Raw genomic sequence first — 19,431 nt, 5'->3', positions numbered from 1 at the left:
TATTATGGCACTGCAAGTTTTGGCTGTTTCAGAACCTACAAGATGAATCCAGTTGACTAAAAGCTGTGGTAAAATTAAGTGGTATTAAAGACAGACAGGGGGAAATATAGGTTTCAGAGATCCCACAGCTTCCTGCAGCAATTTGGAAAACTGAAAATATGCTGACTTGCATGAGTGTTCTCCCAGTCTCATTTGAATCATAGAGTATCAGGGTTGGAAGGGAGGTCATCTAGTCCAACCTGCTGCTCAAAGCAGGACCAATCCACAGACAGATTTTTACCCCAGATCCCCAACTGACCCCCTCAAGGATTGAACTCACAACCCTGGGTTTAGCAGGCCAATGCTCAAATCACTGAGCTATCCTCCCCTCCCCCACTTTTTGTAGGACAACTCACTAGTACTACTTTATCATAATTCTGATTTTAAAAAGTAAATGACAGACATTTTGTAAATATATTACATGATCTTTTTTAATCAAATTATTTTAAATCCGTCTAACAGCTGAAGATCCAGTTTCTCTTGATGCTACAAGTTTATCAATATTTATAAATATAACTCTGAATCCGTAACATTTGTATAGTACCACCCTTTAATTAATTGGATGCATAAAATATTCTATCCTATGTAAATAAATGTGTTGCTCATTCTTACTTAGACTGTAATCTCTCTTTTGGGTTTGGCTACACTCGAAACTTCAAAGCGCTGCCACAGGAGCGCTTTGAAGTGGGAGTGTGGTCGCAGCGCCAGCGCTGGGAGACGTACTCCACCTCCTCATGGGGATTAGCTTGCAGCACTGGGAGCCGCGCTCCCAGCGCTGGGGCACTGTTTACACTGGTGCTTTACAGCGCTGTGTCTTGCAGCACTCAGGGGGGTGTTTTTTTCACACCCCTGAGCGAGAAAGTTGCAGCGCTGTAAAGCACCAGTGTAGCCAAGGCTTTTGTGTCAGGGATTGTTTTTCATTACATGTGCCTACAGTCCTCAACAGAATGGGGCCCTGATCCTAGGAGGGGGTCTCTACAGACTGCTTCAGTCCAAATAATAATGCACCTCTTTATTCAACAGATTTTTTTAAAATGGAACCACAGAACCAATATGGGGGACATATCTGAGGATTTCAGTTACATTGGGAAAATTCTTCTGAATTAACAAAGAATATAGAAAATGTGCTTACACACACACACTTGGAATCTTGGATCTTAAAAAACCCAATCCTGTCACAAGTTTCATAGTGGTCCTCTAATGAACTGAGAAATAATTACATGAGTTTTTAAAACAAATCTGGTATCCGTGGCTATTACAGTGGCATAAAATAGATTACAGTAGCTATTTCATTGAACTCCAAGTGGGCCAGATCCTGCAAATGCTTACTGCTGAGAGTAGTTCCACTGATTTCAGTCGGAAGTGTTTGCAAGATTGATCCCTTCATTAAAAAACAGTTACATTTGAAGAGCTTCTTCTATTGTAATGATCAGGAATGTGTATGGCACTCCTTGTATATTTAGTTCAATTAAAAATAGTAAAAAATATTTAACAGCCAAAAACTTAGCAGAGATGTTTTGTATAAAATTATTCTTGAATAAAATGAATGTATTTGTAAACAAGAATCCTTCAGTCCTCACTTTGCAACTTGGAAAGTAATAGTTTTTTCTCTTCATTTACTGGTTAGCTGGCTAGCATAACCCATTTGTCATTTTATGCCTCTTTTGTGGTGGTGTGGTGTACATCTTGTGTGTTTGTTTTTAAAGAGATTGACCTTGAATTTATAGGATCCTTCCTATTCTGTCATGTCAAGTCTAAAATCTGTTAGGGTTTGGGTGAGCTTGATCCAAGTTAACATTTTCTCCAAATGTGCCTTACAAAATGAAGGCTGAATCAAATGTTTAGCAAAAGCTTTATTCAGTAACTTGTGTTCAAAGCAGATTTATACATGTCAGATTATTTTTTCCTTCTGTTCACAGCTTCCAGCAGATCTTACCAAGATGCATCTTACAGACAATCCACATCCACAGGTGACTCATGTCCCTTCCAGCCAGTCTGGGTGTAGCATTGCCAGTGACTCTGGAAGCAGCAGCTTATCGGATATCTACCAGGTATAATTGCAGAAGTTCCTTTTTTTTGCAGGGAGGGAACATTTGTATTGTAACGTGTTCTGCATTTTCCCTTTTTAATATTTAAAAGGGTAGAATAGTACCTCATTAATGCCACTTTCACTTCCATGTAATACATTTAAGCAAGTACTGTAGGTTAGATGTTGGGTGCATGTCTGATTTTTCAGGTCAGTGCAGAATTTTATCTAAAGCTATTACATTTTGGCACAGTTTTGTTTTTTTTTAAAAAAATCTTTACTAATCGGTATGCATTGACATTTTTTTCTTCATTTTACACTCCTATTCTTTGTGCATCTCAGCTGCTTTTCTTCCCTCACTGCCACCTCCTTTGGCAGAGGTAGGTGAAACTGACCATTGGAAGTGGTATGCAGTGTAGTTGTAGCTATGTCAGTCCCAGGATATTAGAAAGACGAGATGGGTGAAAGAATATCATAATTAGACCAACTTCTGATGTGAGAGAGACCACCTTTTGAGCCACATGGAGCTCTTCTTCAGGTCTGGGAAAGGTACTCCTACGTCACAGCAAAATACTACTTTTGCTAAACAATCTGTTCCACCTTGCATTTTGCTATGACACTAGGAGTACCTTTCCTAGACCAGAAGAAGAGATCTGTGTGGCTTGAAAGCTTGCCTTTCTCATCATAAGAAGTTGGTCCAATAAAATATATTACCTCCCCCACCTTGTCTCCATAAGAAGTAGTGACAGAGAGAGAGCAGTGTAAAGTTAGCAGTCGTGTTTTCACTTATTTTTATAAGAATGAAATAAAGTCCAGGTTTGTATTAGTTAAAAAATGTATTGTTATGAAAAACAAGAGTGGAATTAAGATGCAGGGTGAAATATAGTTAGGAGTCGATGCACAGCCCTGAACACCACTTAACACATGCCTTGTATGCGACCTACATACAAAGAATTGTATATAAGCATTTCTTCCGTCTTTATTATTCATAAAAAGCTTGATGGTTTTTTTTACTCCTGCTGCTAGGTTTTTTCCTAAGCTTAAAAATATTAGGAATGTCAAATCTTGTCTTTCCTGTTTTTTCCTTGAATTCTTTTTGGAGGACCAGAGAAAGTGCATTGGGAACTTTGTTGACACTTGATCAAAGAGGCAGGAGTGTTTTAATCTTTAGAGAAGAGATTTTCTTCTGTCTTTTTTTAAACTTTTGGATGAATTCACATTAACAAAATCAAGCAAGAAAACCATGTTTAAACAATATGAATAAAAATAACTTTTACTTTAATTTAATCAGGGTTCATTTGCTTGGTACTCGTGATATCAATTTACTTGTTCTTCAGAGATCGATAGTCTTCAGGGAGAAAATAAGTGGACCTGCATTTACAGTTTAAAAAACAAACAGGAAAAAGTTTTTGCATTTTGTGTATTTGTGTCCGGAGCGATGTTCATATTTTCTTTCAACATCAGGATGATGATGCAGCAGGGGCATTCCCTCTCCATTCTTCCTCATTTTCAGGTCACAAAAGTGACCTTTAGAGTCTTGTCATTTCCTTCAATGGGCCTGAACGTCATCAGGTGCTTGATCTTATGTAAATTATACACATTCCTCGAGAGTGATTTTTAATATTTATTCTATGTGAATGACATATTCTATTCTCAAAATACATTCAGACTAAATTACCAGCTCCATGCTAGACAAAATGAAGTCATTTTCAGTAGTAGAATATAAGGGTTCCAGTATTGCTTGGCAGGAATGGAAGGTAAATAAGCTCTGCGCAGTGCATTATGGATTAATCTATATACTCGTACGTGTTTTGACCAATAATCATGTGTTGTCAATTGAAGCTGTTTGTACAGTGTCTCAGTTATGGGGCTAGCTGCACTTCTGTCCCCAAGGTCTTAAGCTTTTTGAAATCAATATATTTGAAAATGTGGAAATCATACACAAATATTTACATAAATGGTATTCTATTATTGTTTAACAGCGAGATTAATTGTGATTAATTTTTTAATCTCTTGGGAGCCCTAGTTTGTAGATTAACATGTACCATCTAAATTATTAAAATTTGCTAGCATAATCTGATGAATAAAAAATTATATGTTAAAATAACACAGGAATTAATAATTTGAGTAGCATGCTCAGATAATGCTTTAGTATGGTAACTATTTTTGTATAATCATTTATTAATTTAATTAATCCAGATTACCCTGTCAGATCCAAGCAGAGTAGAGGCTCTCTATGTAGAGTTCATCCTTCCTGCATGGAAGTGACCCTCCAGACCCTAGAGAGGGCATATGAATCCGGGAACCTTGCAGGCTGCAATAGGCAGACCAGAGTAGTGTCACATCTTCTGTCCCTACAGAGATACTTCAGACAAGATAATATCTTCTCAGTCTGTATTGTTCTATCCTCAGAACCCATGCTGCTGGAGGGCATGGTGATTTGGAGGCCTAGGCCTCTTGTAATTTCCTTAAGGGTCTGGCATTTGGATATGTATCATGTGGCTTATCCTACTGGGAGTGTGCTCCACCCCGTCATAGAACTGTTTTTCTCCCTCTCTCCTGTGGGTTTAACCTACAGGTAGAGATGATTGGAATCATTATTTATATTGTTTTTCTGTGGTGTAATGGAACCCACAACGTATAAACTGTAGCACTATGCACCTATATAGGATAACACAGTCTTGTTCCCAAAGCACTTAGGCTTAGATCCTGAAAGATTTTTTAGGCACCTAACTCCCATTGATTTCATTGGGAGTTAGGGGCCTAAATACCTTTGAGGTTCTGGGCCTTACAGTCTAGGAAGACAAGTAACAGACAAAGGGTGAAAGTGAGCAGAAAACAAAATGTCTGCATTTGGGTTTTATTTTAATTTTGTATCAGATATGTTCATGTCTTCTTTAAGTATGTATCTTTAGTTGGCTAGTTTCTTGTGGCTATTATAAACATAGAAATGTCTATCAAGAGATTCTGGTTCTCTTTGCAGAGTTTGTAGGCGGTTGATCATTCCAACTTTAACTTATAAACCCATAGCAATATTTTCACTGTTTTTATAAAATTCTACAGATGTATGAATATAACATTACGTAATATTTTAATGGTGTAGCATTTCGTAGTATTGTGTAATGCATCAGTCTGTGCACAGTGCTCATACAGTGTGGGATAGTATGTTGAAATTACAAAGAATCTATTGCTTTCATTATTTAAAACATGGTCAGAACATAAGAATGGCCATACTGGGTCAGACCAAAGGTCCATCCAGCCCAGTATCCTGTCTACCAACAGTGAACAATGCCAGGTGCCACAGAGGCAGTGAACCTAACAGGTAATGATCAAGTGATCTCTCTCCTGACATCCATCTCCACCCTCTGACAAATAGAGGCTAGGGACACCATTCCTTACCCATCCTGGCTAATAGCCATTAACGGACTTAACCTCCAAGAATTTATCTAGATCTCTTTTAAACCCTGTTATAGCCTTCACAACCTCCTCAGGTAAGGAGTTCCACAGGCTGACTGTGTGCTGTGTGAAGAACTTCCTTTTATTTGTTTTAAATCTGCTGCCCATTAATCTCATTTGGTGGCCCCTAGTTCTTATATTATGGGATCAAGTAAATAACTCCTTATTCACTTTCTCCGCACCTCTCATGATTTTATATACCTCTATCATATTCCCCCTTAGTCTCCTCTTTTCCAGGCTGAAAAGTCCTAGCCTCTTTAATCTCTCCTCATATGAGACACTGAGAAGAACCTTCTCTGAACCTTTTCTAATGCCAGTATATCTTTTTTGAGATGAGGAGACCAAATCTGTATGTGGTATTCAAGATGTGAGCGTATCATGGATTTATATAAGGGCAATAAGATATTCTCTCTCTTATTTGGGGGAGGTATAGTTCAGTGGTTTGAGCATTGGCCTGCTAAACCCAGGGTTGTGAGTTCAATCCTTGTTGGGGTCTGGGGCAAAATCAGTACTTGTTCCTCCTAGTGAAGGCAGGGGGCTGGACTCAATGATTACCTTTCAGCATCCCTTCCAGCTCTGTGAGATAGGAATATCTCCTTATATTTATTATTCCTTTTTTGAATGATTCCTAACATCCTGTTTGCTTTTTTGACTGCTGCTGTGCACTGCTTGGATATCTTCAGAGGACTATCCACAATGACTCCAAGATCTCTTTCCTGATTAGTTGTAGCTAAATTAATCCCCATTATATATATAGTTGGGATTATTTTTTCCAATCTGCATTACTTTACTTTTATCCACATTAAATTTCATTTGCCATTTTGTTGCCCAATCACTTAGTTTTGTGAGATCTTTTTGAAGTTCTTCACAGTCTGCTTTGGTCTTAACTATCTTGAGCAGTTTAGTATCATCTGCAAACTTTGCCACCTCACTGTTTGCCCCCCCCCCTTTCTCCAGATCATTTATGAATAAGTTGGATAGGATTGGTCCTAGAATTGACCCTTGGGGAACACCACTAGTTACCCCTCTCCATTCTGAAAATTTACCATTTATTACTCCCCTTTGTTCCCTGTCTTTTAACCAGTTCTCAGTCCATGAAAGGATGTTCCCTCTTATCCCATGACAAGTTAATTTACGTAAGAGCCTTTGGTGAGGGACCTTGTCAAAGGCTTTTTGGAAATCTAAATACACTATGTCCACTGGATCCTCCTTGTCCTCACGTTTGTTGACCCCTTCAAAGAACTCTAATAGATTAGTAAAACATGATTTCCCTTTACAGAAACCATGCTGACTTTTGCCCAACAATTTATGTTCTTCTATGTGTCTGACAATTTTATTCTTTAGTATTGTTTCAATTAATTTGCCTGGTACTGACGTTGGACTTACTGGTCTGTAATTGCAGGGATCCCCTCTAGAGCCCTTTTTAAATATTGGCATTATGTTAGCTATCTTCCAGTCATTGGGTACATAAACTGTTTTAAAGGACAGGTTACAAACCATAGTTAATAGTTCTGCAATTTCACATTTGAGTTCTGTCAGAACTCTTGGGTGAATGCCATCTGGTCCCAGTGACTTGTTACTGTTAAGCTTATCAATTAATTTCAAAACCTCCTCTAGTGACACTTCAATCTGTGACAATTTCTCAGATTTGTCACCTACAAAGGATGGCTCAGGTTTGGGAATCTCCCTAACATCCTTAGTTGTGAAGACTAAAGCAAAGAATTAATTTAGTTTCTCTGCAGTGACTTTATCATCTTTAAGCGCTCCTTTTGTATCTTGGTCATCCAGGGGCCCCACTGTTTGTTTATCAGGCTTCCTGTTTCTGATTTACTTAAAAAACTTTAAGTTTACCTTTTGAGTGTTTTGGCTAGGTGTTCTTCAAACTCCTTTTTGGCTTTTCTTATTACATTTTTACACTTAATTTGGCAGTGTTTATGCTCCTTTCTATTTACCTCACTAGGATTTGACTTCCACTTTTTAAAAGATGCCTTTTTATCTCTCACTGCTTCTTTTACATGGTTGTTAAGCCATGCTGGCTCTTTTTTAGTTCGTTTACTGTGTTTTTTAATTTAGAGTAGCTATTTGGAGTAGTTAAATGGTTATCATGCAAAGATGGTAACCAATTTAAGAGTTTAAGTTAGGGAGTTCTAAGAGTTTCTTTTAAAAACAATAAATACAAAATGTGAAGATACTGTATTGGTTGAGGGAATGTGAAGAAAACAATTTATTTTAACAAACTTGCACTCTGAAAATATTAGGTAAAATAATATTGAGCTTTGGAAATCAGTTTATTTTCTTGTGAATACTAATTTTTTTCCATGTGTAGTAGTGGTAACGTTTTAAGTTCAGCAACAAAACTAACATCAGCGAAAGAAGAGTAGTGTTTTGAACACAAAAAGTTTGATTAAGGTGAACTAAACTTGAAATGAAACATTTTAATTTATGGAACCTTAAAATTGTTTATAGAATCTTTTTCATTTCTTTCCAATGGTTGGTATGATGCTAATGACAGAAGGAGAGGTCAGGAGAGGAAAGGAAAGGGAGATTGAGAACACTGGAAAATTTTGTTACCTCTTTTGCAGTTTTGTTAACACGGTTTAGATTTCTACATGCTATAGTGTTGAAAAAGAGTTTCGCTGATCCCGGCTATTTCTGTCTCCAGGATGTTAAACAGGAAAAGAACACTCCCCTGTTGAATTCTAGATGAGCAGAAAATTACTGCTGTCTAATGCTATATAGTCGGAGAAATTCTCATAAACCCTTAATTGATTTCACAAACAATTGAAAATAAGTAATTTAAGACTTTTTCCCCATCATTGCTAGAACAACGGATGTAGACAGAGCTTTCAAACTGACTGTCCATGGTGTTGTGCCTATGTCTCTAACATCAAATGAATGACCACAGCTGACTGTTCTCATTTTATTTGTATACGTTTTCATAGTAGCAATAAGACCCACCAGATGGTGAACTTTCAGCCAGATATTTTCTTTTTCTTGTGGATAAAACTCAGTGTTTCATTTCTTGTAATGCTTCCCGAACAAAGAGATAAGCAGAGCTGTGTGAAATAATCAGATTTAATCTAAAACCTAACCCATTTAATCCTCCAAGAGAATAGATATGGCTCAACTAATTTCCAATACCTGTGGAAAAAACTGCAGGGTACAGTTCACAAGCAGCTTTCCATTTGTGCAGGGAAGAGTTCACACAGCCACAGCGTAGTTCATTCAAACACCTTAACTTCATTTAAAAAGTTTGGGGTTATTAATTAGTTTTGCTGTAATTTCAGACTTCACTATTGTAGTTTTGTTTAGTCAGTGCAGCGAACAGAACATGAAAACAAAACCAGCGACATTATATGAATGCCTCCTAGAGTATTAGGATATCTCTCTCTAGATAAAGAGATAGGGTTAGATCTGGAGCAGAACACTGCACTTGAGGAGGTAGGCATTGTTTATGGTACTTCCCCCTTCCACAATCTGCCCCAAATTCTGGGAACTGCTGGATGTTGAACTGGCCCAAGTTTGTCTTCTCAGGGCTGCACTTACACACACTGGCAGGTAAAAGCCCTCAAGGAGCTGATCTGCCAACAAGGATTACTGGAGCACTTTGTGCTCCAACTCTGCCTGTTCCTATCCCTGACACACACCTTGCCTGTGCCCAGCCCACCCTGGAGCAACCCCTACACTACAGGAATCATCAGCTACCCTCTTTGGGTAACTTTAAGGGCTTGTCTTCACGACCGGGGAGATTGATGCTGCTGCAATCAATGCAGTGGGTGTCAATTTAGCGGATCTAGTGAAGACCCTCTAAATCGACAGCAGAGCGCCCTCTCGTCGACTCTGGTGCTCCACCTCTCCAAGACGAGTAATGTAAGTTGACGGGAGACTGCCCCCTGTGGACACAATGCAGTGAAGACATCATGGTAAATTGACTTAAGCTACATCGATTCCAGCTGTGTTATTCACATAGCTGGAATAGAATAGTGTAACTTAGGTCGACTTACCCTAGTAGTGAAGACAAGCCTTAAGTCTGTTTAGAGCTGCTGAAGCAGCACAAAGGGAACTTAAGAAGAGTCAAGGAGCTGGCCCTTTGAATATATAGCTATTCATGAATCTATAATTTCTGACTTGCTTCGAGTGCTACAGAAACTGTGTTGGTCAACAGATTGCAGCATACTGTTTTTAAGATCAAGAAAATACGTAGATTAATTTAATTCAAAACTATTAATTAAAATGTATTTATTTTGCATGAAGTGGCAGTTTTTAAATTTTATCTTAAAACTTACCTTGCACCTATTACTGTAAGTGCATTGGAGTACTTTTTGCAAAATTTTTTAGTTTAGATAGAAACGGGGGAAGTTAAATAGTCATATATAATGACGTCCTCAAGGACACCCAACTGATCCCTATCATCTTTGAGGAAAAGGGTCTTGTTCCTAGTTTAATAAGAGTTTTATGTATCAAGTGTAAGATCTTGCACTGCCTTTGTAAACTGTCACACTATTATTGATTGTCAGATCTTAATTTACCTTCTTGCTTTCCATTTAGTTGTGCCATTCTCCTTGTTTTTCTTTGCGTCTTCATCTCTTCCATTCAGCACTTTTGGTGCTGGCTGTCAGAGCTGTTGTGCAGCAGTGCTCCCAATCAGTGTTGTGTTTCTAACATTACAGTGAGTTGGGCCATAAGAGCTTTGACCATACCTTGAAAGTTAATTCCTAAGAAAATGACCTAGTCTACTCGTGGAGAAATTCTGCACCACTGTGCGCATGCAGAATTCATGTTTCTCACAGATTTCTTTCCTTCCCTGCAGAAAAATTACTTCTGACAGGGAAGCAAAGGGAAGCCGCAAGAGCAGTCATGCGCCTGTCACCAGCAGCCTGGTCCCATCGTTTCGGGCGCCCAGTGCAGCCGTCTAAGAGATAAATCACCATGGTGGGGCTGGGGATGCCCCAACTGGGGCTCGTACCCTGCACCAGGCTCAGCTGATAGTCCCAGCTGGGCTGGGGGTAGGGGAGGACAGGACTACTACTTCCCCTGCAAGGAGCATCTGGGGTTTGGTCATACCAACCCCCAGAAACCTCCCCTGGCTTCAGGAAGCTCTGCACCACTTCCATTGCCCCCTAATTTCTGCCCCCATCGCTCCTCAGCTGCAGAGGGAGCAGTCACTATACAGGAGTTGATCCCCTGTCCGCCTAACCCCTGTGCATCCAGAACCCCGCCATGCCCAGAACCCCCACCCCACCGAGCTCACCACACTTGAACCCTCACCCTGCTGAGCTTCACCCCCTTGCAGCCAAACCCTGCTGCTGAACTCCACTCCCTGCACTTGGATCTCCCCACTAAGCCCCACCACTCTTGCATCTGGATCCCTATCCCTGCACCCAGGTCATCCTCTGAGCCCCACACAATGAAACCCCAACATGCCCCCCCTCCCTGCACCTGGACCACCCCAAGAAGTTCACTGCACACAACCCCAGACTCCACTGAGTCCGAGCCAGACCCCTGCCTCTCCAAGCCCCACTCCCCCAATACCTGATCCCCTGCACCCCGACCCCCACTTCCTGGAGCTGCCCGCACCCAGATTTCCCCACACACAATCCTTGCACCCCACACCTGGATCCCCACACACTAAGTCCCTCCACACTTGGATCCTGCTGGGCTGAGCCTGCCTGTCCCACACCTGGATTGGGAGCTAGGGCTAGGCATGCGTGTGAGAGACTGTCTCTCTCACTTGCTGTCTTGGTGCACCTGACACAGAGGGACAGGGCCCTGGGGTGTTTCAGGCTTAGCCCTGGCCCTTGCCTTGTGTCAGGGTTGGGTGCAGCCTTGCCACCAAGTTCATGTCCAGGGGGAAGGCTACAGGATGTTCTCCCACCTCTATGTAGCCAATGGCCTCTGCTCCTCACTGCCATGCTGGAGCCTCCACATTTATTTACTGACAAAATATGCAGAATTTTACAATATTGTGCTTAGAATTTTAAAATTTTTGGCACTGAATTCCTTCAGGAGTACCAGTCAGTGTGTATAAAGTGCCTTTCACAGAGAACTTCTATGTCGCATTCCAGTGTGAAAGATAATGTGTAGTGTGAATTTCTTCATATAGTGACACCACAAGGTGGGAAAATGAGAGAAAAACTATTCTTTAGAAGTACAGTTTAATCTAATCTGAAGCTACAAATGCTGAAATGCATCATTCATTATCAAATGGTTATTTCATAATGCCACTACAGAACAGAATGAAAGTTACTTGGGTGCCTCAGCTATACATTTCTATATCTTACGAGCCTTTTTCTGGATTTCAGTTATGTGTAATGTTAATCTGAATTTCTTGGATTTGTAAGGCTTGGTTCTAGAATAATTAAAACATTAATGTAATGTTTTTTACACTTTAAGTTCTTGATCTTAATTTAGCCTCCCCTTAAAAAAACCATCAGGTACTTATAATTTCTACATTGCTGTGATTTTACTCTCCATATTTTAACTATTAAGAAATTATAAACTATTATAGCATTTTACCTTGGTTCTTGAGGACCACAAGATCACAGCTTTGATGTAATACTTCCCTTCTTGCCATGGATACTGTCAGCATTTCAGAGAATAGAGCTGGTTGTTAACTTGTTCTGTCTATGTTGCTTTCTCATTGCCTGCTGAGTTGACATACCTCTTGTTTTCATTTAAACTTTAAATATCTCTGCTGTGTAATGATAGTGACTGAAGCTGTGTTCTTTCCCGTTTGGCAAATTGGGAGACTGAAACGCAGCATCATGATGTGCTAACAGTTTTTAGACAGCTGAAACTTTGGTCCTAAATAGCTCTACATGCCTCTGAAATATATTTTGTTTTAATAATATTAGGGTTCCTTCGTAACTTAAATGCTTTATAAGAGTTAAAAGTTCCAAAAGTTTATTGGAACATACTGATGATGTCTGTATGTTTTTAAGAAGATTCGAGTCTGCGTTTTTAGAAGAAATCAGGCTAAAAGGAAGGTGCGCCATTCTGTGGCACTATTGTGAATTAAGGAGATTGTCTGAAAGGCCATTTCTTCATTCCTCTTAGACTATTTCCCTGGCATAGGCTAGCTTCTGTAAAAAACAAAAACAGAATAAATACGTCTCTTCAACTAATTTATGTGCAGTTTGGACTTGGAGGCTGTTCTTATCATTGATCTAGTGTTGGTTAATAATTAATGTTCATCCACAATGGTAAACAAGGTGACAACTGCTGACCTTTTCGTAATTGACGTGCTTAGAATCGTTGCTTTTACAGTAGTTCTACTTAATATGAAATGAAATGTTAAATCATTCATAGAGTAGATTAAGTTGCTATTTTTATTTTGGTGCTGGTTTGTGAGACTGATGCATTTTGTTCTCTTAAGGAGTAAATATTAGTCTGTTTAAAGTACTAAACATTTTAGCTCTTAAGAGTCTTTCAGATCTACAACATAGGTCAATCCGGAGGGCATAGCTTTTTGCAAATGCAGTTGTGTCACCTTGTTGTTTGTACATTTTGTATATAAATGTGTGTAATTACAGGGTTGTGTTTATATTATGTAAAATTGAAAACTGAAAACTAAAGTTTGCTGTCTGTGAGAACTAGAGTTTGACCTTCCAGACATGATGTGTAATGCCCATTGTTTTACTCAAGCTTTTTTATTTTTTATTTTTATTTTTTTTTTTGCCTTAGGTAAATGCTAGTTTCTTCTTCGAGTGATTGCTCATATCCATTCCAGGTAGGTGTGCTCACCGCGCGTGCACGTTTGCCGGAAACTTTTTTACCCTAGCAACTCCAGTGGGCCAGCAGGTCGCCCCCTAGAGTGGCGCCACTATGGCACTTGATATATACCCCTGCCGGCCCGCCCGCTCCTCAGTTCCTTCTTACCGCCGTGTCGGTTGCTGGAACTGTGGAGTGCGGCTTGCTGTCCTCCACGTACCTAGCTCTCTTGTACACTGTTCGTAGTCGTAGTTGTAAATAGTTTTATAGACAGTTTAAAGTAGTATATTAGTTAATTGTTTATTGTATATTTTGTATAACTTGTTTGCGGGTGGGCCGTTGCCCTTCCCGGCGCCCGGCACCGGGCTCATGCCTGGTTCGCCGGGCTTCAAGCAGTGCTCGGCATGCAAGAAGCCGATGCCGACTAGTGATCCCCACGACGCGTTCCTCAAGTGCCTGGGGGAATCGCACATCATTGAGAAGTGTCGTATATGCAAGGCCTTTAAGCCTCGCACAAAGAAGGAGAGGGATCAAAGACTCCGCGCTCTCCTAATGGAAGCGGCACTGACTCCGGTACCGGCGGCGCAACTGGCCACTTCTACTCCGGCACCAGACCGCGCCGGCACCGGCAAGACTCCTCGGCACTGTCCATCCCTGGCACCGGGAGCAGATCCAAGACCCTCGACGTCTGCAACACCATCTAGGCAGGCTCGAGTGGAACGCCCGGCACCTACCTTGGCCGCGGCACCGCCTGCAGGGCTGCTGTCGACTCCGGGTCCGGAAGGTCCGTCGAGTCCAGCCCCTCCTAGCTCCCCCTTGAGATCAGGGGTTGAGCTATTAGTCCCATCTACGCCGGAGACCTTTGCCTCGGCACGGGACTTGATAGCGCTCACGGAGCCATCACAGCCTCAAACCACGGCACCCCCGGGACGGGTAACCTCTAGAGGCAGACCGATGCTGAGAGCGCTGTCTCCGGAGTCCAGGCACCGATCGCCCCGGAGATGTGAACGCTCGCGCTCGGGGCGCCGCTCGCAGTCCCGGCACCATTCTCCTCGGCGGTACCGGTCGCACTCGCGGCACCGATCAGCATCTGCACGGTCCCGGTCTGGCTCCTCTTACCACCGGCACCGAGACTCTAGGAGCCGTTCACCTCGGCGTTCAGCTCCTCGGTTGACCTCCCGGCACCGAGCCGGTGATAGGTCCCGATCCCGGTCGACCTCCCGGCACCGCTTCGGTGGCAGGTCCCGGTCCCCACTGCCATCCCGGCACCATGCTGAACGAAGATCGCGGTCCCGCTCTCGGCACCGACCTCGAGGCAGATCCCGATCGGGATCCCGGCACCGACTACCACGCCGTTCCCAGTCCCAATCCCGGCACCGGTATGGCTCGCGGTACCGATCCTCGGCACCGAGGAGATCGTCGGCGTCGGCATATAGAGAGGTCTATCAAACTGGCTCAGCGCCTCCGTGGCCTTCAAGGGAGCCATCCATGTCCTCTCAGGTAGTGAGCGCCTATACGCTGGGCCAGGACAGACACTCGGCCCTGTTTCAGGACCGTCCACCTCAGGAACGAGGGCCTCAACAGTGGGGGTTTTGGACCCCATGGGCGTACCGCCAAGCCCAGGGTCCGCAACATATCACTCCCCGCCCTGCGGCGGAATGCAGGCCACCAGAGGCAACGGTGTCTAGAGCCCCTCCCTCCCCGGAAGCAGAAGACAGGTCCAGCCACCAGGACCCAGAGCTCCCTCTAGTGACGGAGGTGCAGCCCCAGACAGAACCCCCCGTGGACGCTCTGTTGCCAGGGGTTTCCTTGTCGTCTTCCCCTGATGAGGCAGTGGCGGGTACCTCGTCCTCCAGCCCTCCCCCTCTAGATCTTAGGGCACACCAGGACCTCCTCCGACGCGTGGCACAAAACCTGGACATTCAAGCAGAGGAGGTCTCTGAAATCGAGGACCCTGTGGTGAGCATCCTCTCCGCCGATGCGCCCACCAGAGTGGCCCTGCCTTTTATCAAGACTATTCAGGCCAACGCCGCTACTATCTGGCAGTCACTGGCCTCCATCCCTCCGACCGTTCGAGGAGTGAAAAGGAAGTACATGGCCCCCTCGAAGGGCTATGAATACCTGCATGTTCACCCGACACCCTGCTCCCTTGTGGTCCAGTCGGTGAACGACAGGGAGCGCCATGGTCAAGAGGCCCCGGCGCCCAAGTCTAAGGAGGCGAGGCGGATGGACCTCCTGGGCCGCAAGGTCTATTCAGCGGGGGCGCTACAGCTCAGGGTCTCGAACCAGCAGGCCCTCCTTAGCCGCTACTCCTTTAACTCTTGGGTGGCGGCGGGAAAATTTGCAGAGCTGTTACCGCAGGACGCCCGTCAGGAGTTTACCACCATTCTGGATGAGGGCAAAAAGGTAGCGAGGACCTCGCTACAAGCCTCCTTAGATGCTGCGGACTCGGCCGCTCGGACCCTTGCCTCAGGGCTTATGATGCGCTGCATTTCCTGGCTTCAGGTCTCTGGCCTTCTGCCAGAGCTCCAGCATACTATCCAGGACCTCCCCTTCGAAGGCCAGGGCCTGTTTTCTGCTAAGACAGACCCCAGACTAAAGGATCTTAAAGACAATAGGGTCATAATACGGTCTTTGGGGATGCATATGCCTGCGACACAGCGCAGGCCATTCCGGCAGCAGAACTAACAACAGCAGCGTCGGCCGTATCCTCAGTTCCGTCCGCGGCAGGACCTTAATAGGCGCCGCGGCAGGAACAACCGACGCAGACAGTCGGGTGGCCAAACGGGGCAAAACCAAGGCTCCGCCAAGGCCCCTCCTGGACCCAAGCCTTCATTTTGAAGGTGCACCCAAGGGCGCAGTACCAGTTTCCCCTCTGGATCCTTCCCCGCAGTTTTCCAAGCGTCTTTCATTTTTCCTCCCGGCATGGACCCAAATAACATCGGACCGTTGGGTCTTGCACACTGTGCAGGCCGGTTATCGCCTGCAGTTTTCATCGCCCCTTCCCTCCCACCCACCACCCTCGTCCCTCTTCAGGGACACCTCTCACGAGCAATTCCTCCATCAGGAGGTGCAGACACTCCTCGTCAAGGGAGTCATAGAGGAGGTTCCAGAGAGCGAGAAGGGCAAGGGGTTTTATTCCCACTACTTTCTAATCCTCAAATCCAAGGGGGGCCTCAGGCCTCTCCTCGACCTGCGGGAACTCAACAAGTATATGGTAAAGTTGAAGTTCCGTATGGTATCCCTTGGAACCATCATCCCATCCCTGGATCCCAGAGACTGGTACGCCGCCCTCGACATGCAGGACGCTTACTTCTATATCGCCATATCCCCCCAGCACAGGCGTTTCCTCCGCTTTGTGGTCAACCGCCAACATTATCAATTTGCGGTCCTCCCGTTTGGCCTCTCTACGGCCCCGAGGGTGTTCACGAAATGCAAGGCAGTCGTCGTCGCATACCTCCGGCGCGGCCGCATTCACGTGTTCTCCTACCTCGACGACTGGCTGATCCGGGGCACATCGGAGCTGCAGGTCCGCGACCACGTCCGCAGGATCAGCAGCCTCTTTGCTGCCCTAGGCCTCGTGATCAACGTGGACAAGTCTACTCTGCTCCCCACGCAGAGGATAGAGTTCATCGGGGCCGTTCTGGACTCTACCCTAGCCAGGGCCTTGCTACCCTTGCCCAGGTTCCAGTCGCTGTCGGCCATCATTCTGCGCTTGCAGGCGGCCCCGCTGACCTCTCTAAGAACATGTCTGGCCCTCCTGGGACATATGGCGGCCTGTACGTTCGTGACAGCGTATGCCCGACTCCGCATGAGGCCTCTTCAGTCTTGGCTCATCGCGCAGTACCGGCCGACCAGACATTCGTTGGACACAGTTGTCACCGTTCCCCAAAGGGTACTGGACTCCCTTCGGTGGTGGCTGGACCAGTCCGTAGTCTGTGCGGGGCTCCCGTTCCATCCGCCCCAGCCCTCGGCATCCCTGACGACGGACGCCTCAGATCTGGGCTGGGGGGCACACTGCGGCGCCCGAAGAACTCAGGGCCTGTGGACCCCTTAGGAGCTGGACCTCCACATCAACATACGGGAGTTGAGAGCGATCCGTCTTGCTTGTCAAGCGTTCGTCCATCACCTTCAAGGTCATTGTGTGGGGGTGTTCACCGACAACACGACGACCATGTTCTACATCAACAAGCAGGGCGACACCAGGTCCTCTCCCCTATGTCTCGAGGCGATGCATCTCTGGGAGTTTTGTATAGCCCATGCCGTTCACCTTTCCGCCTCCTATCTCCCGGGAGTACGAAACACTCTAGCGGATCGACTGAGCAGGTCCTTCCGCTCGCACGAGTGGTCCCTCCGCCCAGACGTCGCCCTCTCACTCTTCCAGAGGTGGGGTCGTCCCCGGATGGACCTCTTCGCGTCCAGGGAGAACAGGAAATGTCGAGCATTCTGCTCCTTTCAGGGTCGGGAGCCCGGGCCTATAGCGGATGCCTTCCTGATCCCATGGGCGACCCACCTGTTTTACGCGTTCCCTCCCTTTCTGCTGATACACAGGGTCCTCCTCAAGGTGCGCAGAGACAGAGCTCGCGTGATTCTGATAGCTCCAGCGTGGGCCAGACAACATTGGTACCCCATGTTGCTGGACCTCTCAGTAGCCAACCCAGTTGCCCTGCCCCTTCATCTGGACCTGATCACCCAGGACCACGGCAGGCTCTGTCACCCGGACCTTCGATCTCTGCACCTTACGGCATGGCTCCTGCGTGGTTGACAGGCTCCGAGTTACGCTGCTCTACCCCGGTTCGGGAGGTTCTCCTGGGCATAGAAAGCCTTCCACCAGGGCTACTTACTCGGCTAAGTGGAAGCGTTTCTCCTGTTGGTGTTCGGAGAAAGGTCTTCTCCCTATGGAGATTCCCATCACCACTATTCTGGACTACATCTGATCCCTCAAGGCCCAGGGTCTGGCGTTGTCGTCCCTTCGGGTTCACCTAGCGGCTATTTCCACGTTTCATCCTGGAGGGGACGGACGTTCCGTCTTCTCCCACCCTATGGTGGCGAGATTCCTGAAGGGACTGGAACGTCTCTATCCAGAGATCCGCCCTCCTGCCCCTTCATGGGATCTCAACCTGGTCCTAACTCGGCTCATGGGTCCTCCATTTGAGCCGTTAGCTACTTGCTCCCTGCTCTATCTCTCATGGAAGACCGCCTTTTTAGTGGCCATCACCTCAGCTAGACGGGTGTCGGAACTACGGGCCCTCACAGTAAATCCCCCGTATACAGTCTTCCATAAAGACAAGGTGCAGCTGACACCACACTCTGCCTTTCTTCCCAAGGTGGTCTCAGCTTTCCACATTAACCAGGAGATCTTCCTCCCCGTCTTTTTCCCAAATCCCCATTCGTCCCGCAGGGAGCAACAGCTCCACTTGCTAGATGTCCGTCGGGTGCTAGCATTTTATGTGGACAGGACCAAACCATTCCGCAAGTCCCCCCAGTTATTCGTGGCGGTAGCGGACTGGGTCAAGGGACTACCGATTTCCTCGCAGAGGATATCTTCCTGGGTTACCTCCCGTATCAGGACCTGTTATGACCTGGCCCACATTCCGACGGGCCATGTGACTGCTCACTCCACCAGAGCACAGGCGTCATCGCTGGCTTTCCTTGCCCGCGTGCCAATCCAAGACCTGGTCATCGGTCCACACATTTGCTTCCCATTATGCCCTGGTTCAGCAGTCCAGAGATGATGCGGCCTTTGGCTCTGCAGTGCTCCAGGCCGCGGCTTCTCACTCCGCCTAGGTAAGGCTTGGGATTCACCTACCTGGAATGGATATGAGCAATCACTCGAAGAAGAAAAGACGGTTACTCACCTTGTAACTGGTGTTCTTCGAGATGTGTTGCTCATATCCATTCCACACCCGCCCTCCTTCCCCACTGTCGGAGTAGCCGGCAAGAAGGAACTGAGGAGTGGGCGGGCCGGCAGGGTTATATATCAAGTGCCATAGTGGCCTCACTCTAGGGGGCGACCTGCCGGCCCACTGGAGTTGCTAGGGTAAAAAAATTTCCGGCAAACGTGCACGCGCGGCGCGTACACCTACCTGGAATGGATATGAGCAACACATCTCGAAGAACACCAGTTACAAGGTGAGTAACCGTCTTTTATTAATAGGGTTCCTTGCACCTTCTCATCCTGCAGGTCCTTATTTGTGTAA

At 45.6% G+C, this 19,431-nt stretch overlaps 1 protein-coding gene across 8 annotated transcripts in view; it reads left to right on the top strand.

Annotated features, from left to right (window-relative positions):
* RAPGEF6 (Rap guanine nucleotide exchange factor 6) overlaps nt 1–19,431 on the top strand; it is a 268,596-nt gene that overhangs the window by 160,806 nt on the left and 88,359 nt on the right. For all 8 annotated transcript variants that reach the window (XM_050962513.1, XM_050962511.1, XM_050962518.1 and 5 more), the window contains one exon: nt 1,959–2,090. In XM_050962513.1, the coding sequence (XP_050818470.1) occupies nt 1,959–2,090 (132 nt within the window). The remainder of the gene's footprint in view (nt 1–1,958; nt 2,091–19,431) is intronic.

This window comes from Gopherus flavomarginatus, chromosome 7, assembly GCF_025201925.1.
Source record: "Gopherus flavomarginatus isolate rGopFla2 chromosome 7, rGopFla2.mat.asm, whole genome shotgun sequence".
NCBI lineage: Eukaryota > Metazoa > Chordata > Testudines > Testudinidae > Gopherus > Gopherus flavomarginatus.
This window is presented reverse-complemented; position numbering and strand designations above follow the sequence as displayed.